The sequence below is a fragment of the Schistosoma mansoni genome, chromosome 4 (assembly GCF_000237925.1).
Source record: "Schistosoma mansoni strain Puerto Rico chromosome 4, complete genome".
Taxonomy (NCBI): Eukaryota; Metazoa; Platyhelminthes; class Trematoda; order Strigeidida; family Schistosomatidae; genus Schistosoma; species Schistosoma mansoni.
The window spans coordinates 16,546,930-16,567,563 of record NC_031498.1 but is presented as its reverse complement, the minus strand read 5'-3'; the positions used below and the strand labels follow the sequence as shown (position 1 = coordinate 16,567,563).

The window sequence follows — 20,634 nt, the reverse complement described above, 5'->3', positions numbered from 1 at the left end:
CTTGACGAGTCCCAAATAGGACGAAACGCGCGTCCTTGATTCCACTGCTAGCCACTATCCATCTCTGCTTACCATGCCCTTGTGAATTAAGGTATATCGAGGCAATACGCACAGTATGCACATATGCCAATTAGAGACTGACCAGTTGCAGTCCTAACAAATCGATGGGAAGATTCAAACAAACAATACTAAGTGTATTCATATTTCGTTTTTAAATAATTCTATATCTAGACTAAAATATTCATATTATTAAATCTAGAAATATTAACATTGTGATATGGGTTACTTATATCCATATAAGTAGTATATAATGATAGTCCAACATTTGAGTGTATTTCAGTAGAAGATTGGTAAAGAAAGAACTGAAACAGAATGCAATTCGTATGAAAATGCATGAACAATAATAATTAAAGACTATAGACTGATATTCTCAAATTTTACGAAGTTGTTCTGTAATTTTATATTCCCCTTACATTCAACTGTCTCCACTTGTATTCTCATTCACTACAGTCATAGTTTGTTACATTCAATTTATATAAATAAAAAAATAGACACTTCTAGTTATAACTCAACATGATTGAACTTTTAACAGTATTCAAGAAGAAACGAACATGAAAATAGATTTAGATTTCAGAAGGAAATTCATCATAGAATACATTATGATATCTTGCTGTGATACCTTACTTCTCTTAATCTGAAAAAAGAAGACAAGCAATCTATATTCTTGTTGGTTCTAATGGATAAACCATAATAAAGGGGTCTAGTTTCATTATTCATCATTATCACTAAAATACAGGAACTGAATGAATCAACATGTTACTGACAACAACAACAACAAAAAACTGATATCGAAGCCAGATTGATAAAGTTCTGTGTATTAGTGATTATATGCTGTCAAATTATCATCTGTTCACTCAATACCGTCCCCCGCCCACCCCCGCCCATCAACTAATGTCACCCATCACCTAGAGTGGATATTATTTCAGTGTATTGTTGCTGTGATTAATTTTAATGTTGGTAATAGTGTGAATCACTTTTAGTAATAAAATACAAGTATACTATTAGAAGGTATCTTTAAGACAAAATATCTAAATTGTTCTTAATCAATCGATGTAACTGAAACATTTTAAAAGAAAATTCTAGAAACCAAGTCATTTAGTTTTCTTTCATAGTTGAAATCATAAGTCAATTGAAGCTAGACCACCATGGAAAACCCGGAAGCATTGAATAGCCGTTTCGTCCTCAGCAGTTCTCATCCACGATCCCGCCTTGCGAGATTCGAACCCAGGATTATTGATGGTTATATCTTTCTTATTTTGTTTGTAATTCAGGTATCAAAGATTGTGGAATTCTATAAATTTCTAAAAATCTCAATGTCTCAAATATTTAAGATATTGAACATGTCAAGAGTAACCGGGAGAAAAAACAACAAACAAACAGTACACGACTACAACACTTAACACGATATCAACTGTGTGACCAAGGACAGCATCTTTTTTTCTATGATGAAAATTATCTTCAACCCAGAGTAAAATGATGTGGTGTGGGTTACTTATATCCACATTAGTAGTATATAGTGATGGTTAGACATAGAATGTATTTTGGTAAAAGATCGATAAGGAAAGAACAGGAACGAAGCGCAATCGGTATGAAAATGCATGAACAATGAAATCAAAGAAGATGGACTGATATTTACAGAAGGAACAGTGAAGATTGAGACAATTGATTGATAGTTTGCAAATTAACTGGTCATTAAATGGTTAGTGAGATAGTCCGTAACTTTCGTGTCAAATACATTCGATTGTCCCCATTCGCCTTCTTGTTCACTACAGCACCTCTATATTAATGGTGGAAATTGGTTTAATAAACCTCTGATTTCGTTAACATACATTTGTAAACGTTATAACATCTACTTAGATAACATATTCAATATCGGTTATTTTTCATGAATCTTTTTAATAGAAACTCAGGTAGTTACCAGTGTTCTAAAGTTGAATTAAAAATCTGGCCAGTTGTCTGTGTGATATTGATAAGTCAGAATGAGAGCTACTTTTCAGATAACAAAATATATTTTTGAATTCACTTAGCATTGTTTGTTTGGTGCTCAGGACTGCTACTGGTAAGTCTCTTATTGGCATAGGTGCATACTGTGTGTATTGCCTCGATATTGCTTTAATTCACAAGCATTATAAGCAAAGATGTGTAGGGGCTAGCAGTGGGATTCAGTTTGACGCCAATTCGTCCTATTTGGAACTCATCAGATGGATGCATCTGCATCTCTGAGTTAATGTTCACTCCGGGACTGAAACCCAGTACCTTTCTCTTCAAACGCCATTGCGTTATCCACTCAGCTACTGTGTTCTGATAGCCACTTGCATGTGCAATGGGGTGAAGTTCTAATTCACTTAGTATTGTTTGGGTTCGAGTCTCAGAGTGAACACCAACTCTGAGATGCAGGTGCATCCAGCTGACGAGCCCCAAACAGGACGAAATGCGCTTCAAATAGGATTCCACTACTAGCCACTATCCATCTTCGCTTATAAAATATATTTTTGTTTAATTTGTAAAATTCATAAACATTAGTTGGGATTACTTTCAATCAAATGGGGAAATACTAAAACCTTACAGTAAGTGGTAAATAATAGTTTCACCCTAGTCCATAACTCTTCAGTAATGTCAAGCTATGACTGTGCCTCACAATGAATCTAAGATTTTCAGGCTTTAGTTTATCCAATATTATCATTAGTTATATTCATATAGTATATTTCTTGAAACACCTTTGATTTTTAAAGTTTATCTAATAGATGTGACGAAAGTTAACTCTTGAATAAACCATAAAATTACCCATCAACAAAAGAATTAGACACTATTGACAGTTGAAAATTCTCTCCCTCCCTCTCCCCCCGCCCAATTTACAGTTTGATGCCAAATTGTTTAACTATTGGACAGACACGAAATCCAAGATATATATATATATAACATCATTACAAAGTTCAATAATATTAGAAATCAATTATTCGCTAAACCTATTTCAAAGCTTTCCTAGTTACGATGACAACATACAGAACAAAATAGTTTCATAGACTGAAACAAAATATGGAAAAAACAACATTAACAACAACAACAATTATATGAATAATATTTGAATGAATATAAATACAAAAACACACACACACATATATATACATGGGTATAACTAAGGGCTATAATGACAGCTATAGTCTAGTATATATAAATGCGTGTTATATATATATATATATAGAGAGAGAGAGAGAGGGAGGGAGGGAGAGATAGGGAGAACGGGTACCCTTTTGTTTGCCAAAATAAAAAATTACAAAAATCTACACGTGTCTTAAACTTACATAATCTTCTTGAGCAAGTACAAGATACTGAAAATAAAAAGAAAAAAAACAGAAGAAAGAAAATTTTTGGAAAAACTTGAGATGATTAATTTTTTGCTAGAAAAACAAAAATTGAAAATTGACAATTAATATTATGAATTGGTCGATTCTGTATTCTAATGATATTGTTGTGAAGGGAAAGTTGAATAGTGGCTAGTAGTGAATTTAAACCTCGCCCCCATTGCACAAGCAAATGGTTATCAAGACTTAGTAGTTAAGTGGAAAATGCTATGGTGTTTGAAGTGAACGATACTGGGTTCGAGTCCCAGAGTGGACATCAACTGTAGGATGCAGGTACATCCAGCTGACGAGTACCAAATGGGACGAAACGCACGTCAAACTAGATTCAACTGCTAGCTACTATCCATGTTTGCTTATATGTTTTGTAGCTTTAAGTACTAATTCAAGTTTATCGAGTAAATTGAAAGCAAACAAGTCTTGATATATAACTAATCAAACAAATTGAAAGCTTTAGTGTATGAAGTAAATCAAATTGAAAGTAACCTATGCATGATGTTAAATGAGGGTTGTTTTGTGTTGCCAACTGTTCGAAGATATGATATAACGAGAAAAATAAACAAATCAAGTGATATCACACGATAAGTCATGTGCAAACGAAACTGAATCACAGTAAATGGATGGATTATTCATGTGACTAATATCAACTACATATCCTTGTCAGAGTCAATATTTCAACCAATAAATGCTAACTCATTGCAAATAGATTTATCTACATAGTGAAGTGAGCAATCTTTGTGTTTTTGATTCTGTCAATAGTAGTTAAACATAGTCATAGTGGATTCACTTGGTGTTGTTTACATGTATCTTGCCGTGCGTCGTGGATTCCACTGCTAGCCACTATCCATCTTTGCTCATAATCACGGCGCGTTGGAAATATGATCTGTTCCAGCAATTGAATGATAGTATATTTATCTTAGGGTTTGAAGATATCTTATCGAATCATAATTCTGGAATTTCGAATGTATGCTCCTGAAGAGTCATGAACTAGAACGAAACAACCATCCTATTTTATATTTCATTCCATAATACTTCAATTAATATCAGTTCAGAATAAAACTTCATCAGTTGAGATGGCTGAAACACGTGTTACGTATGCCCAACCATCGACTGCCCCGATGTACAATGCTTTATGGTGTAGGAGTAGGTTGAAAGAAAGCTAGGGGCGGCCAGATCAAAACGTGGCATAAATTCATGAAGTCAGTGACAAATGGACTGAGCTATGTTGTTAGGTGTAGACTACCTGGTTGGGATCCACGAGATGATAAGAATCGATGGTTAGAGACCTTGAATGACATGACTCAGAATCGTTTGCAATGGCTTTCGATGGTGGTCTAGCTTCAATTGACTCATGATTTCAACTATGAAAATACTGAAATCTCCACAAAACCCCTTCTGATTAAAGAAAATTATTTTTTTTGAAATACCGAACGAAAACTGTTATATCCCGACAAGAATTATGAATGGTAACTATCGGGACCTATTTATGAACCAATACGATACATATATTTTTATTGTGTAATTATTAAGTAACTTAACTATTCATATTTATGTTCCTTTCATTGTGAGCTTTATTTCGATCTATAGACTATTACTGTACGATTTACCATTCTTGAGTTAACCCTAGTCTATTGATTACTGCTCCCCTTATTCACAGCCACATTTGGCTAAATCTTGAACAAATGTTATTTTCTATTTTATGGTACGATGTGGTCTGTTTGATTGGTATATAAACCCAATATGTTTGAAATATATAATTCATATCACGGAGACTGAGATTGATGTTCTGAATTTAACTGACAGGATTAGGCAGGAGTAAGGACCCGACAAGGATTGTAGAATGCTGGTACAGGTTTACGCGTCATTGATCTGGTCGATGAATCACTGTTCTCTAATTGGCGGTATCATTACGTCATATATTAATAGGGCACCAGACCATGAGATATAAACTACAAATGACGATTTGAATTGAAAATTTCTTATTTCCTAAATTAATACAAGTAGTTGGACATTTGTTGTTAGGCTGATATTTATCATGTAAAAGCTACTTGGACTCAGTGAAATCTCTTATTTTGATTTGAGTTATTGTTAAGTTGAATAACAAAAGATCACATATTTTTTGATTGAGATCATGAATCGATTGATTTTAGACCATCATTGTAAATTTGGAAGCACTGGACGACTGTTTCATCCTAGTATGGGACTCCTAAGCAGTGCAAATCCACGATCCCACTCGCGGGATTCGAACCCAGGACCTTTGGTTAATAATAAGAGTCATAAAAAAGCCTTTCAATTTTATAATTGCTACGCCGTAATTTCGTAATTACTGGCTCAATAACTAACACGGGAAAATGTTGAAATGGTTGGGTGATTACAGAAAAACAAAGTAAATATCAAATAAGTATTTATTATCTAAAGGGTTTCCTTGAGATGAACCTTATGAGATTTAACTTTCCCACTCATTGAGGTATTACAACTATACTATTTCTATTTTTAACGATCTACGTAACCCTTAATTTATCTGATATTATCAAGCAAACCGGCTCAGTGGTCTGTCGGTTAATTGCTCGTTCGCGAGACTGATAGGTCCTGGGTTCGAATCTCGTGAGGCGGGATCGTGGATGCGCACTGCCACTGAGGAGTCCCACAATAAGACAAAACGGCTTTAAATCAGTGCTTCCAGGTTTTCCATGGTTGTCCAACTTTAATTTGATTCATGATCTCAATTTTGAAAATACTGAAATCTCCATAAAAACCCCTTCTGACTATTAAATAACTTTATCTAAATTCAGCAGTATAAGTATTGGAAGTAAGGAAAATCTACATAACAACATTCAGAAGACATATGACTGAAATATGAGTATCTACAAATCTTCTGCTGAAGTTAATTTTGTATGATGTAAAACAAAATGCTTTTTAGTATATTTTATTATTTTGCATGAACTTTGATATTTACTAAATCCTGTTTATACTACTCATAAGTACCTTAGTTAATATAGATAAATAAACGTTTAACTAGTAGTCGGTATAATTACCGAATATACGAATGAATAAACATTGTTCATATATCCTCATAGTACTATTGTTTAAATATTCATATGAATATACTATTGTACCGCTTGATAATAGATTTGTTGGAGTGAGATTCCTTCAATGAACTTAATAATAATAATAATATTATTATTAATAATAATAATAATAATAATGGTGGTCTAGCTTCAATTGACTCATGATTTGAACTAAAATACTGAAATCTCCACAAAACCTCATTCTGATTATAATCATGTGCTAATTAGTGACTGACTTCAAGATACATGTCCTGGAGTTCTAGTGAGAAGCAGTGACCAGTGGAGTTCAAACCACGTCTGTTGTGAGATAACAACTCACTGAAGACAATGGTGGATGTGTCGCTTAATTTCGTGGATTGGTTGAAGTGAGACATTAACACAGTTGGATGCCAGCTCAGTGGTCTATCGGTTAAGTGCTCTGGCGCGAGACTGGTAGGTCCTGGGTTCTATTCTCGTGAATGCGGGATTGTGGATGCGCACTGCTGAGGAGTCCCATAATAGAACGAAACGGCCGTCCAGTGCTTTCAGGTTTTCCCTGATGGTTTAACTTCAATTGACTCATGAACTTAATAATGATGTTTAACCAATAATAGTAATATTAATAACAATAATAATAATACAAAGATTTTGAAATGAATATAACAGAGACAAATACATTTGACTATGTAAGGTCGTAAGTACAATAGTCAAATTAGGTCATACAACAGTTAAGATTACTGTTGATTAATTGGCTTTGAGGTTGGTCAGGGGAGGAGGAGGAGAAGCAGTTGAAGATATTTCTTTTGTACACATAGCTCCGGTTTCTTCATCTGGATGGCTACTGCTTAAGCTGTTTGAAGGACTTTAAGTCTAACAAGCTTTGTCAAAAGATTACTGACCCGATAAATAATTGAAAAGGACAATAGTGGACGGTGTTGTAATTTCCTGGGTTGGTTGAAGTTAGACATTAATACCGCCGACTCAGTAGCCTAGAGGTTAAGTAACTGAAGGCTCCGGGTCCGGGTCCCCTTGGTGAGAGATCGTGGATAGACTCTCTTGAGAAGTCCCATAATAGGATGAAATGGCCATCCAGTACTTCCAGGTTTTCCATCGTGGTCTAGCTTTAATTGACTCATGTATTCAACTATGAAAAAAATTTGTTTTTTACTGACACTGCGACCAGTTTGCACTAAATGGGCTAATATCGAGCTTTATTAATCTATCAAATTATAATCCATAGGATTAGAACTCCTCAGAAATATTTACAATTCGAGCACTGCGATTAACATTACCATGTACAAACTAATGACAAGATTTACGATAGATTCATAGGGCTATAATGAGGTGTCAACCAATGAAATCCAATCCTATTTAGGTTGAGGCTCGTTTGATGTAAAGAATTCATATTCAGCACACGAAATGATGATAGCTGGTTCGAGTTCAGATTGACTTATTATCTCAACAGTTAACCATAAACTAAATTTTAGCCTTCTTGAAATGAAAAATCAAAGGTATTATGTTGCATTTACTTGTAATCTTAAAATACTTGAAAGTTAGAATTGGTGTATGAACTAACTGGATATGTCAAATATACGGTCAAAAATGACAATCAATGATCTGCAACCAGACAATCCAACTGTATGATATCGTTAGGGAAATACAATTTAAAAAACACTAAAGTTGACCAAAGGTGAACATATCAACTACCGAATGCCAACACAGTAGTCTAAAGCCAACGTACACCCTGTGAATATATTGATTTCAATCTCTGATATGGTCTTTCGCATACACTGATAAGATGCCCTGTACATGTAGGAAACAACAATTCAGAGTTCATTGGTTTACACTGATTATTACATTTAAGGTACTATGTAAATTATCCTCAAGAAGCTGAACTACTCAACCCTATTCTTCTCACAAATGGACACACCACCTATTTCACAATTGATTGATCACTGGGTGGTGATCAATGTCATGCATGTCAAGTCCTTCTTAGTGCTGATCGAGTGCTATCGATCAAGTTGCAATGTTGCCACTAGTCAAGGTGGCTCGACACTGCGTGCAATATGTTGAGATATGATGGTGGTTGGAGGTGGTCAACAGGAAACCCTGGACTCGGGTTTCGAGCACCAGTTCCCTCAAGATTACAGGTACACCTTGCTGACGAGTGCCAAGTAGCACGAAACCCGGGTCCAGGGTTTTCTGTTGACCACCTGCAACCACCACCTTACCTACACCACTTACTTCATGTTCTCTTGGCTCGTTGTTATGGAGTAAAGGTCACTGGGCCCATAATATGTATGTTACATAAACGATATGAATCTGATTGATTATCGTCAGAGTGACCATCTACAAAAGCGGGATGAAAGGATTAATCGTTTGAATAATGGGTAGAAAGTCTTTTCAAGAACTGATGTATCTGAAATACAATACGAATCATTTGATAATGAAGTATTATTAACTTCAATGTTTTAATTCGGTATTTTATGGGTTGATTGATTTGTAGACGATTCTCAGTACGCTCCAACTTAAAGTTGAAAATCATTGACACTATTAAACAATTTCATTCTTAATATTACTGTTATATCCCGTGGAGAATGATGGTAGTTTTTGAGGACGTGGAGAATTACGAAAGCCATCATCCAGAAGATACAAGTGTTTATTAACAGTTGTCTACGCAAGATACTTCGGACCCGTTGGCCAGACACCATCAGCAACAAGTTACTGTGGGAGAGAACAAACCAGATTCCAGTGGAGGAAGAAATCAGGAAGAAGAATTGGAAGTGGATAGGACACATATTGAGGAAATCACCCAACTGCATCACAAGGCAAGCCCTCACATGGAGTTCTGAAGGCCATAGGAGAAGATGGAGACCATAGAACACATTTCGCCGAGAAATGGAGACAGACATGAGAAGAATGAACAAAAGTTGGATAGAACTAGAAAGGAAGGGCAAGGACAGAGTGTGTTGGAGAAAGCTGGTTGGCGGCCTATGCTCCATTGGGAGTAACAGGTGTAAGTAAGTAAGTAAGTAAGTAAGTAAGTAAGTAACTTTTGGGGACTATTTATGGACTAATATGATACGTATATTTCTCATTATATAATTGTTAAGTAACTAAACTATTCATATTCATGTCCCTCTTATTATAAGCTTCGTTTTGACCTATGAACTATTACTATACGATTTACCGTTCTTGAGTTATCTCTAGTCTATTAATTACTGTTCCCCTTATTCACAGCCACATTTGGCTGAATCTTGTACAAATATTGTTTTTTATTTTATGGTACGATGTGGTCTGTTTGATTGGTATATAAACCCAGTATGTTTGAGAATAATGATTCATATTACAGAGGCTGTTATTGGTATTCTGGACTTAACTGGCTGGGCTAGGCAGAAAGCGGGACCTACATGTACTCTAGACTGATCTTACGGGTTTTGTGTATCACTGATCCGATCAATAAACCGGTACTTTCTAATAGGCGGGTACAAGATATAACAATTGACAGCTATAAGTTATAACAATTACATACTTTCATTCAACATGTGTCACTTGAAGACATTTTGATACTAATCAATAAATAATGAGTTTTATTATTCAAATTAGTGAACCATTGACCTAATCAGAAAATGTACACAGCCAATAATATGTTTTCAAAATGATGGTCAAGCTAAAATCATTTCGTGATTTAAAACTGAAAAATGACTATCATAACTCAGCGCGGATCTTCAGTGAACTAATCAGACTAAGCAAAAGTGGGTAGCGACTAGCTGTGGAATCCAGGACGCGCGTTCCGGCCTATTTGGGATTGGTCAGCTGGATGTACCTGCATCTCAGATTTGATGTTCACTCTGGGACTCGAACTCAGTAGCTTTCACTTTAAACGCCATCACGTTATCCACTCAGCTACTGAGTCCTGATAGACACTTGCTTGTGAAATGGGGTGAAGTTTAAATTCACTTAGTATTGTTTGTTTGGATCTTCCCATTGATGTTTTAGGACTGCAACTGGTCAATGGTGGACGGAACGCGCGTCCTGGATTCTACTGCTAGCCACTATCCATCTTTGCTTACCATGCTTGTGAATTTAGGTTATATCGAGACAATACGCACAGTATGCACATATGCCAATTAGAGACTGACCAGTTGCAGTCCTAATCATCAATGGGAAGATTCAAACAAAACAATACTAAGTGAATTTAATCAGATTAAGGATATACAGATAGCTCCAAAATGTAAATCACTTCTAGAGAGGATAGAATTATTTCGTACTTTTCGCTGATTGAATAGTAGCATATAAAAGGAATTAAGATGCTGATAAAAACACCTTTACACAAAATGATACTGATATATAGCTCTTTTCTTGTAGCAAATTATAGTTGAAATCATGAGTCAATTGAAGCTAGACCACCATGGAAAACCTGGAAGCACTGGACGGCCGTTTCGTCCTATTATGGGACTCCTCAGCAGTGCGCATCCACGATCCCGCAAATTATAGGTTTTATCCTAGAAATCCGTTGGGCTTAAATGCCGTGATCTTTATCAAACAACGATTAAGATAATGTCTTTGAAGTCGTCCTATACTGAATATTCATTAGTAATGAATAATAGAATGTTTAACTCCGTTTGTAGCTCCTCTAGGGCTACTACCGGTTCAAAGCTCGGTTAAAGGAGAAGGGTTAGGCATGGGGTTGGCAACCCCCATCTCGTAGAAAACAACCTTGATAAGAAAACGCTAACCAGAGTAAACAAATTAAACCATTTAAACTCTGCCCTCCGAGTTGAAGAATTATGATGCTTCATGATGAAAGTCGAGATTTCTCAGAAATAAAGAGGTCTATTCCCCTTTCAACAACCAAGGCAACAAATAATATAGGTACATAGAATGTTTGGACAATGTAGGATACCGAGAGAACTAATCAAATAGCTGCGATAATAGAATGTTTGTTTCGTCCTATTTGGGATTTATCCGGTAGATCATAGTTATTTGTAATACATTGTGTAATATAAGCATTCTTTTTATATGTTGTTCTTCATACAACAACAGTAATATGGAATCCGAATCATATCTTAAATTTTGCTATATACCTGTCTCTCCGACAAATTTCTGTAGTTTTCGATAACAATAACAAAATAAAAAAGGCCTTGAAAAAACACTAGGTGGATATCACTGTCTGGAGAAATGGGGACAGACATGAGAAGAATGAGCAAGAATTGGATAGAACTAGAACGGGAAGGGCAAGGACAAAGTGGGTTGGAGAATGATGATCGGCGGCCTATGCTCCATTGAGAGTAACAAGCGTAAGTAAGTAAGTAAGTAAGTAAGTAAACAAGTCAGTAAGTAAGTAATGGCCTATATGTATTAAACTGTCGATCAATGAAAATCGTGCTCTTATTAGAAATATGGTTGTCACACACACTTTAGATTATGGTACCGTATGTGTGTTTTATTATCTATGATCTGACTGAATATCAACATTCACTGTTTATAAACACTAGAATATTTTTATATTGTTTTGTTTAACTACTAACTAGAATTCAGTAGAACCAAATGATTTGGAAAAACAATGAAGAAGAGGATTCAAAAATTTTAATAGTAATGATCTTTTATAGTTGAGATCATGAGTCAATTGAAGCTAGACCACCATGGAAAACCTAAAGCACTGGACGGCCGTTTCGTCCTATTATGGGACTCCTTAGTGAGTTGATATCTCCCAACAGACCTGGTTGAACTCCACTGGTTAATGCTTCTCACTAGAACTCCAGGAAATACCTCATGGAGTCAGTCACTAGTGAGCATATGATCATCATCAAAAGGGGTTCGGTGGAGATTTTAGTAATTTCATAGAGTTAAGATCATGAGTCAATTGAAGCTAGACAACCATGGTCTATCGGTTAAGTGCTCTGGAGTGAGACTGGTAGGTCCTGGGTTCGAATCTCGCGAGTACGGGATCGTGGATGCGCACTGCTGAGGAGTCCCATAATAGAACGAAACGACCGTCCAGTGCTTCCAGGTTTTCCATGGTGGTCTAGCTTCAATGGGATCATGATCTCAACTCTATAAAATTACTGAAATCTCCATAAAACTCCCTTCTGATAGTAATAATTTTTGTTTGTTTCTAAATGTCTAAATGGGAACGTTACCTTCATTGAAACTACACTGCTTATAGAGATTTAACGTCTTATTTCATTTGAAACAGAAATCAAAGAGAAACTTAAGGAGAGTTTAAAACATTGTAAGCAAAAAAGGATATTGACTAACAGTGGAATCCAGTTTGACACACATTTTGCCCTACTGGGGTCTCGTCAGCTGGATGTACCTGCATCTCAGAGTTGATGTTCACTCTGGGTCTCGAACCTAGTACCTTTCGATTCAAACGCCATCGCCATCAAGGCAATACGCACAGTACGCACATATGCCTATTAGAGACTGATCAGTTGCAGTCCTAACACATCGATGGGAAGATTCAAACAAACAATACTAAATGAATTTAGAGTTTAAAAATGTTAATATTTATGCTAGGTAACCGATTTGCTTAGTAACGAACCATGATTGATATGTCATTGACTATGGTAAAATGTGTGATTCCTATGAAAACAAAATGTATACAGTTTAATGATACATGCGAAAATGACCACTTTTAATATAAATTCCAATAGATGATTGTCAAAAAAAAAAACTAGAAAAACGATTTCAAACAACGTTATTTACAATTGATTGATCACTAGATGGTGATCAGTGTCATGCATCTCAGGTCTTTCTTAGTGTAGATCGGATCCTGACTGTGAAACTGGGTGACATGGGATTGAATCCATCAGGGAGTATCAGTTTCCTCAAGATTACAGTTACACCTTACTGACGAGTGCTAATTAGCACGAAACCTACGTATTTTAATGTAACACATCGGTTGACTGGTCATCTCTAAGAACTTTATATTAATCACTTAAAAATCTATACAAATTTATAAAATGTTAAGTCTGATTAATTATCTTAGTATATATTCACTTAGTGCTGTTTGCTTGTATCTTCCCATTATTGTTTAGGACTGCAATTAATCAGTCTCTTGTAGGCATATATACATCCTGTGCAGATTGCCTTGATAGTGTCTCAATTCACAAGCTTTATAAGCAAAGATGAATAGTGGTTAGCAGTGGAATCCAATTTGACGCGCATTTCGTCCTATTTGGTACTCATCAGCTAGATTCACCTGCATCTCAGAGTTGATGTTCACTCCAGGACGAAACGAGCGTCATACTGAATCCCACTGCTAACCATTATCCATCTTTGTTTAAAATGTCTTCGTTGATGTTCAATGATAATGGCATATCATTTAAATGTAGTCGGTGATTAATCCATAGATAAGGATTATTCACTGTAACTAACACCCAGTGTCTCATTTTTTTAAAAAAAACTCACATTTCAGGCAAAAATTACATTTCCTTTAACCAATAAAAAGCTGAGGTTATCTGTAACGTTTTCATTAATCAATAAAATGGATTCTATCCAGAACTGTTAACCCCTTTCCATTTAGTTATTTTGAACGAGTACTATACATTAAAGTATAATTTTTAATCAAAATTTCATTTCAAGCCCTAAATATATTTATATTTCTTATCCGGTCTATTGGATTGCTCTATATTGATTATAATAATATTTATTAAATAATAGAGACATCATACAGACTGGGTTGAAGAATGCTGGTCGGAGGCCTATGCTCCATTGGGAGTAACAGGCGTAAGTAAGTAAGTAAGTAAGTAAGTAAGTAAGTAAGTAAGCAAGTAAGTAAGTAGGTGAAAAAGTAAGTAAGTAAAGTAAGTAAGTAGGTAAAAAAGTAAGAAAGTAAGTAAGTAAGCAAGTGTGTAAGTAAGTAAGTAAGTCGGTAGATAAGTAAGTAAGTAAGGAAGGAAGTAAAGACATCATAAATAATGTTAGCCCTGACAAAACAATTTAAGATAATTATATAAACAAATCATATTACAATTGAAGCTAGACCACCATAAAAAACCCTGGAAACACTGGATGTCTGTTTCGTCCTATTACAGGACTCTTCAGCAGTGTGCATCCAAGGTCCTGCTTCGCGTGCAAACGCTTAACCTCTAGACCAACAATGTTATTGTCTAACTTCAACTAAACCACAAAATTGAGTGACACATATATAGTAAAATATAATCTGAACTTACTGATGTGTATAAAGCAAATATAGTCAAATATAAATGCATTTTTCTAATCACCAATATGTAATGTATTATTACTTTGACTTCAGTTTTAATGAATGTAATCAATGTAGATCTTTTACTATTGATGTATCAAAGCAGAAAGTAACAAGATTCCAATATTGTTCGTCACCAAAATGGTTCTAATAAAACAATCTATCTATCTCTATATATAGATATTCCTTTGTGCATATTTACATGATTTCACCTACTGATCATTGATTGGTTAATCGATGTATTTTTCCCCCTTTCTTATAAGGGGATAGGATCATTTTATATGTGTGTGTTTGTGATTTATTGATCGATTGTTTTAAAATAAATACCATGTATCTATGATTGGATTGATGAACAATGGAAGTATTTCTTTTTGGACAAGTATTTACCTATAATACTACCACCATTATCATCACTATCATCCCTATCATCCCTATTCATCAACAAACATCATGACATTTCCACTAACATATACATTGATAGAAATTAATTTTCGATTACAAAATATGTATTCGAACTTACTTACTTACTTATGCCTGTTACTCCCAATGGAGCATAAGCCGCCGACCAGCATTCTCCAACTCACTCTGTCCTAAACCTTCATTTCTAATTCTATCCGATTTTTGTTCATTCTTCTCATGTCTATCTCCATTCACCATCATTAAGATGACCTGAGGAAAGCGTAGTGAAGAAGCCACCTCGAGTTTCAGGTGTGTCTACGATCCAGTCACTCAGTTGCTACATTACAAGAAAACTATAGTTTGCCTCCAGACCTTTGAGAGTTGTGCGTAGAAATATAAGGATATAAAAATAAGAATTATGTGTACGGAAGGCCACAATATTCTATGAAAATATGGAGATGACAGTGAGTAAATACTAACATTCTGTCTGAGTTGTTAAGGTCTAGTGAAAATCTAGAATGAATCGTGTCAGTGTATATTGATCTTAAATTCAACAACATTAGTTCCAAGCTTTTATTTGAACCGTAAATTGTTTCTGTAAAATTTAGTACTCATAAACTAAGACCAGTTATTTGTGTACACAGTACTCCGTTTTTACTACCAATATTGTTGTTATTCCATGCTTATTACTTACTTACTTACGCCTATTACTCCCAATGGAGCATAGGCCGCCGACCAGCATTCTCCAACTCACTCTGTCCTGGGCCTTCCTTTCTAATTCTATCCAACTTTTGTTTATTCTTCTTATATCTGTCTCAATTTCTCGGCGTAGTGTGTTCTTTGGTCTTCCTCTTTTCCTTTGGCCTTCACAATTCCATGTGAGGTCTTGTCTTGTTAAGCAGTTGAGTAATTTCCTCAATGTATGTCCTATCCACTTCCAGCGCTTCTGCCTCCACTGGAATCTGGATCGTTCTCTCCCACATTAGAATGTTGCTGACGGTGTCACGTATTCGAACACTTGGATTTTAATAGATTGACTTAATTTATTGATTTTAAAAGAAAAATCATAAACTAAGATTTTGTTTTGAGGAATCACTGTGAAGGGGGATAAGATATAAGACAACACAGTAACCTGGAAATAATGATTATTATCAGAAATATCAGCGCTGAATATCATAAGTGCAGTGAACAGAACATGGGTGGAGAAAATCAAATATGTTTATGACAATTATAGACTATCTCACTAAAATCTGATAACCATACAATGAACAGTTAATTTACAAAATAACCATCAATTGTCTCAATCTTCACTGTTCCTTCTGTAAGTATCAGTTCATCTTCTCTGATTTGATTGTTCATGAATTTTCATACCGATTGCGCTTCGTTTCTGTTCTTTCCTTATCGATCTTCTGCCAAAATACATTCTATGCCTAATCATCACCATATACTACTTATATGGATATAAGTAACCCACACCACATAAGAACTGAATTATACTGACAACATATTTGTCATTAAAAAACGCATCGGTATATTTACTATGAATATATAAAATTGATACTTGTGAAAATCGTAAGAGGGGTTTGTGGAGATTTTAATAATTTTATAGTTGAATTCATAAGTCAATTGAAGCTGGATCACCAAGGAAAACTTGGAAGCACTGGAAGGCCGCTTCGCGAGATTCGAACCCAGGACCTACCAGTCTCGCTCCAGAGCACTTAACCGATAGACCAAGACCTAGCATCCAATACTGTTAATGTCTACCTTCAACCAATCCACGAAGTTTTAGCAACCGTTCACCAATTGTCTTCAGTGAGTTCCTATCTCACAACAGACGTGGTTTTATTTGTCTGTTCTTCAGAATTACCACAGGGATCGTTGAAACTTTATTTATAAGAACTTTTGTCAAAAACTTTGCTTCTTAAGATTATTTACGGTAAGATATTTTCTTCGTGTTATGCAACTGTTCATACAAATAAACTATTCTGTTAGATTACCTTCTCCTTCTCCTAAGTACACTGAACTTACCACGACTTGTTATAATTGATATATCGGTCACTCAACTGTATCCGCGAAAAAATTCATATCTGGATTGTATGGAATAGTCTTATGATTATTAATGCTACCTTCAGTTTGAAATCTATATGACGGTAATAACCACGGAGAAATATCTAGCCAAGAATTGCATTTGAACTTCACACCCATAAATGAATAGAACACGTACGCAACAAAATTATAATCATTTCTATTCAGTTTTGTTTTATCTGCCACAAATAAATATGGGAACAGAATTCTGTTATCAGATCAAAAATGAAAACAACGATATATACTTCAGTTCTGTAAATCTATCTTACGCCGTGAAACCAAGCAGAGACGGATGGTGGCTAGTAGGGAGATTCAGGACGCGTGTTTCGTCCTATTTTAGACTCATCAAATAGATGTACCTAAATCTCACTTCGAAACTAAAATAGTGCCGTTCGCTTCAGTCGCTATCACATTATCCGCTTAGTCATTGAGTCCATGTAACCACTGGCTTGTGCATTGAATGGATTCTACTTCATATGTATTGATTATTTGGATCTTCTAATTGATGCCTAAGGCTATAATTACACAACCCGTTGGCCAAGTTCAAGTACCGAAGCAAGCATTAACTCAGATACAGGCACAACCAGCTGAGGAGTCCCAAATGGGAAGAAACGTGTATTTTAGATTCCTCTAACAGTCATCATTCATCTTTTCCCAAAATGCTTCTCGCTTAATGGCAACATAGGAGCAACCAGTACAGGTCCATATACACCAAAAAAGATTGACCAGAAGCAGTCGTTATTCTGAACGACATTATCATCACAAACTTCAGGTAGAAGTTTGTGATGATGTCATCTACCTTAGCTATAAATCTTCACCATCTCAAAATCAATAAGGATATCCAAACGACCAATACACATGAACAATGACGTTTAGGTTTTGTTTGCAAAATTAAAAAAAAATCACTTCCAAACAGCCTATAAATTTTAAAGAACCTCAGAGAGGATACATTTGTACAGTGCTTTAACCACTTAAGACTGTTACGACAATGTTTATTTAATCAAAATATGCTTAAGTAACATAGTGTGAGAACGAAATCACGTAAAACCCTTACTTCTTCTGAAGGAGAATCGATCACACTGACGCAGATGTATACACTCTTTATCTTCACTTAAACTATGAGATTAAAGTTGCTTCATATCTATCTTCCTTCCTATACTATATCCTTATATACAACCTATCTTTTATATACTACTACCACTAAACTAACTACTTCTATGAATCCGGTGTTCATCTTGTTGTGCTAACGAGGTATGGTAACTTGGACCGATGCATATATGTGCCTGGTCCTGTGTTGTAGCTGACTGACTTCTTAAGGAGATCTCATTTGAAACACATAAATCGATGAGGATACGTTTCTGTTTGGTTAAAGATAAAACTCAACAGCAAACCATATCGCTTATTACTAACGAACTGAATAATAATTAGGCTTTTTATATTACATAATTGCTTGAATAATTCTGTATTTTTCTAGATTGTTGTCTTAGTACGTCATTTTGTTAAACTTCCAGTGAGTTTACCCACGAATATTATGACAACTATGAGAGATCGTTTATAAAAAATATCGATGATCTGTTAAATAAACAGTACAAAACTTGATCTTCCTGTGAGAAAAAATGAGTTTGTGTAAGGGAAATACTGTAGGGCCAGTGAAATGTCACTGAGCCCTAGCGAAATCATCCGGCAGTTGGGTCACTGAATATCGACCAGATCACGAGTGGGTACGCTGTGCTCAATTTCTCCTACAACCGCTAGCCAGTTTAGATCAGTCACTTTTCGATATACTAATAGCCTATCAAATATATCTTCGAATCTCTTCGCTTCTGACTTTTTATTTTACTGAGTTGGCACGTTTCGATTATAGAAGGTGCTACTGGTTAAGGCGTTGTCAAACTCCAAATACTTGTGGCGTCTTCTGTGGTGATCCCGACGTGCAGTAAAAAATATCGACTAACAACATTGAAAAACTCGTTAGCTACGTAACTGTTACATTTTGTAACATTTTCAGAGACAGATTCTTGATTTAAATGATCAGCGTACTAATTGTATAATAAAAATTAAGTAATTCCGAAATCATATCCAGTATTATTCAAAGCTGAGAGTAGGTTATCGTTTTACCATTATGTTTTCAACTCATTAACCTATATTAAAAAACAAGGGTTTTTATAGTTGAAATCATGAGTCAATTGAAGCTAGATCACCATGGAAAACCTGGAAGCACTGGACGGCCGTTTCGTCCCATTGTAGGATTTCTCAGCAGTGCGCATCCACTATCCCGCCTAACGAGATTCAAACCCAGGACCTATCGGTCTGTTGTATTTTGACTATAAAAAGTTCTTGTTCTACAAGCGGTGATTTTCTCGTCCTAGCTATTTATCAACCCATGTTAGATCCTTCGAAATTATCGTGGATTCATTACATTCGATGAATTTCCTAGCTGAAAGCACAATATTTCAGCATCATGACTAACATTAGAATCAAAGTCACCCAATTCATCTTCTTTGTGACTTGTTAGTGAGATGTACCTGAATCCCAGTGTTAGGCCAAGAAAAACTAGATGAGCACTAATGAAAGTACCGTATTCAGAATTCAAAATCAGGCAGACATCAACTAAAAAAGAATCATCAGTTCATACAAACAATACAGAGTTGTATACTAGGCCCCAGAGTTCAGAAAGCTAGAGACTTATTTAACGGGTATAATGTTTGAAGCGACATTTACTTTAACACCAAGACTTGTAAACGGTATTTATTGTTTTAACCCATTATTATAACAAATTTCTAAGGAAAGTTTGTTAATTTATGTTCTCTGTATATGATGTTAATTAATCATCCCAGAAGGAGCCGAACATATTCCATCCAATCAGCTTTTGGAAGAATATTCTAGAATCACTACGTGTAGCTTCCTTATTGGGCAATGCTGATAACTCCTTGTGTGCGGATTGGATAACTATAATGATGATTTCAATTCATTTATTATTGTTCGTTTGAATATTCCCATCGATGTGTTAGGACTGCAACGGGTCAGTCACTAATTGGCATATGTGCATACTGTGTGTATTGCCTCGATATAGCCTTAATTCACAGGACTCAGTGGCCGAGTGGATAACACGATGGTGTTTGAAGTGAATGATACTAGGTTTGGGTCCCAGAGTGAACATCAACTTTGAGGTACAGGTACATCCAGCCGACGAGTCCCAAATAGGACGAAACGCGCGTCCTGGATTCCACTGCTAGTCACTATCCATCTTTGCTTATAATGATGATTCCGTTTCTACTAAAAACTATAAATACCTGACAATTTTGTACCATGATCGATACTGTTTTGGGGAATAAAATTCCTACTTACTAGTCTTCTCTCTTGCGATGTTGCGGGTTCGATCGTTCAAGTAGTCTAGTAGTACGCGGCATAGCAAGAATCAAAGCTACATGATATAACGGAATCATTCCACTTATATTAGTTACTTAATTACTTG

The 20,634-nt window shown here is 35.5% G+C and overlaps 1 protein-coding gene across 1 annotated transcript in view; it reads right to left on the bottom strand.

The window, feature by feature from the left end:
• Smp_171780 (hypothetical protein) overlaps positions 1 to 14,832 on the bottom strand; it is a gene marked incomplete at its 3' end in the record, with an annotated part of 40,004 nt that extends 25,172 nt beyond the window's left edge. The window contains exons 1-2 of the mRNA XM_018796996.1: positions 14,647 to 14,832; positions 3,363 to 3,389 (exon numbers count right to left, since the gene is read on the bottom strand). Of these exons, the coding sequence (XP_018652082.1) occupies positions 3,363 to 3,389; positions 14,647 to 14,685 (66 nt within the window). The 5' untranslated portion in view covers positions 14,686 to 14,832. The remainder of the gene's footprint in view (positions 1 to 3,362; positions 3,390 to 14,646) is intronic.
• Between the last annotated feature and the right edge of the window lie 5,802 nt (positions 14,833 to 20,634).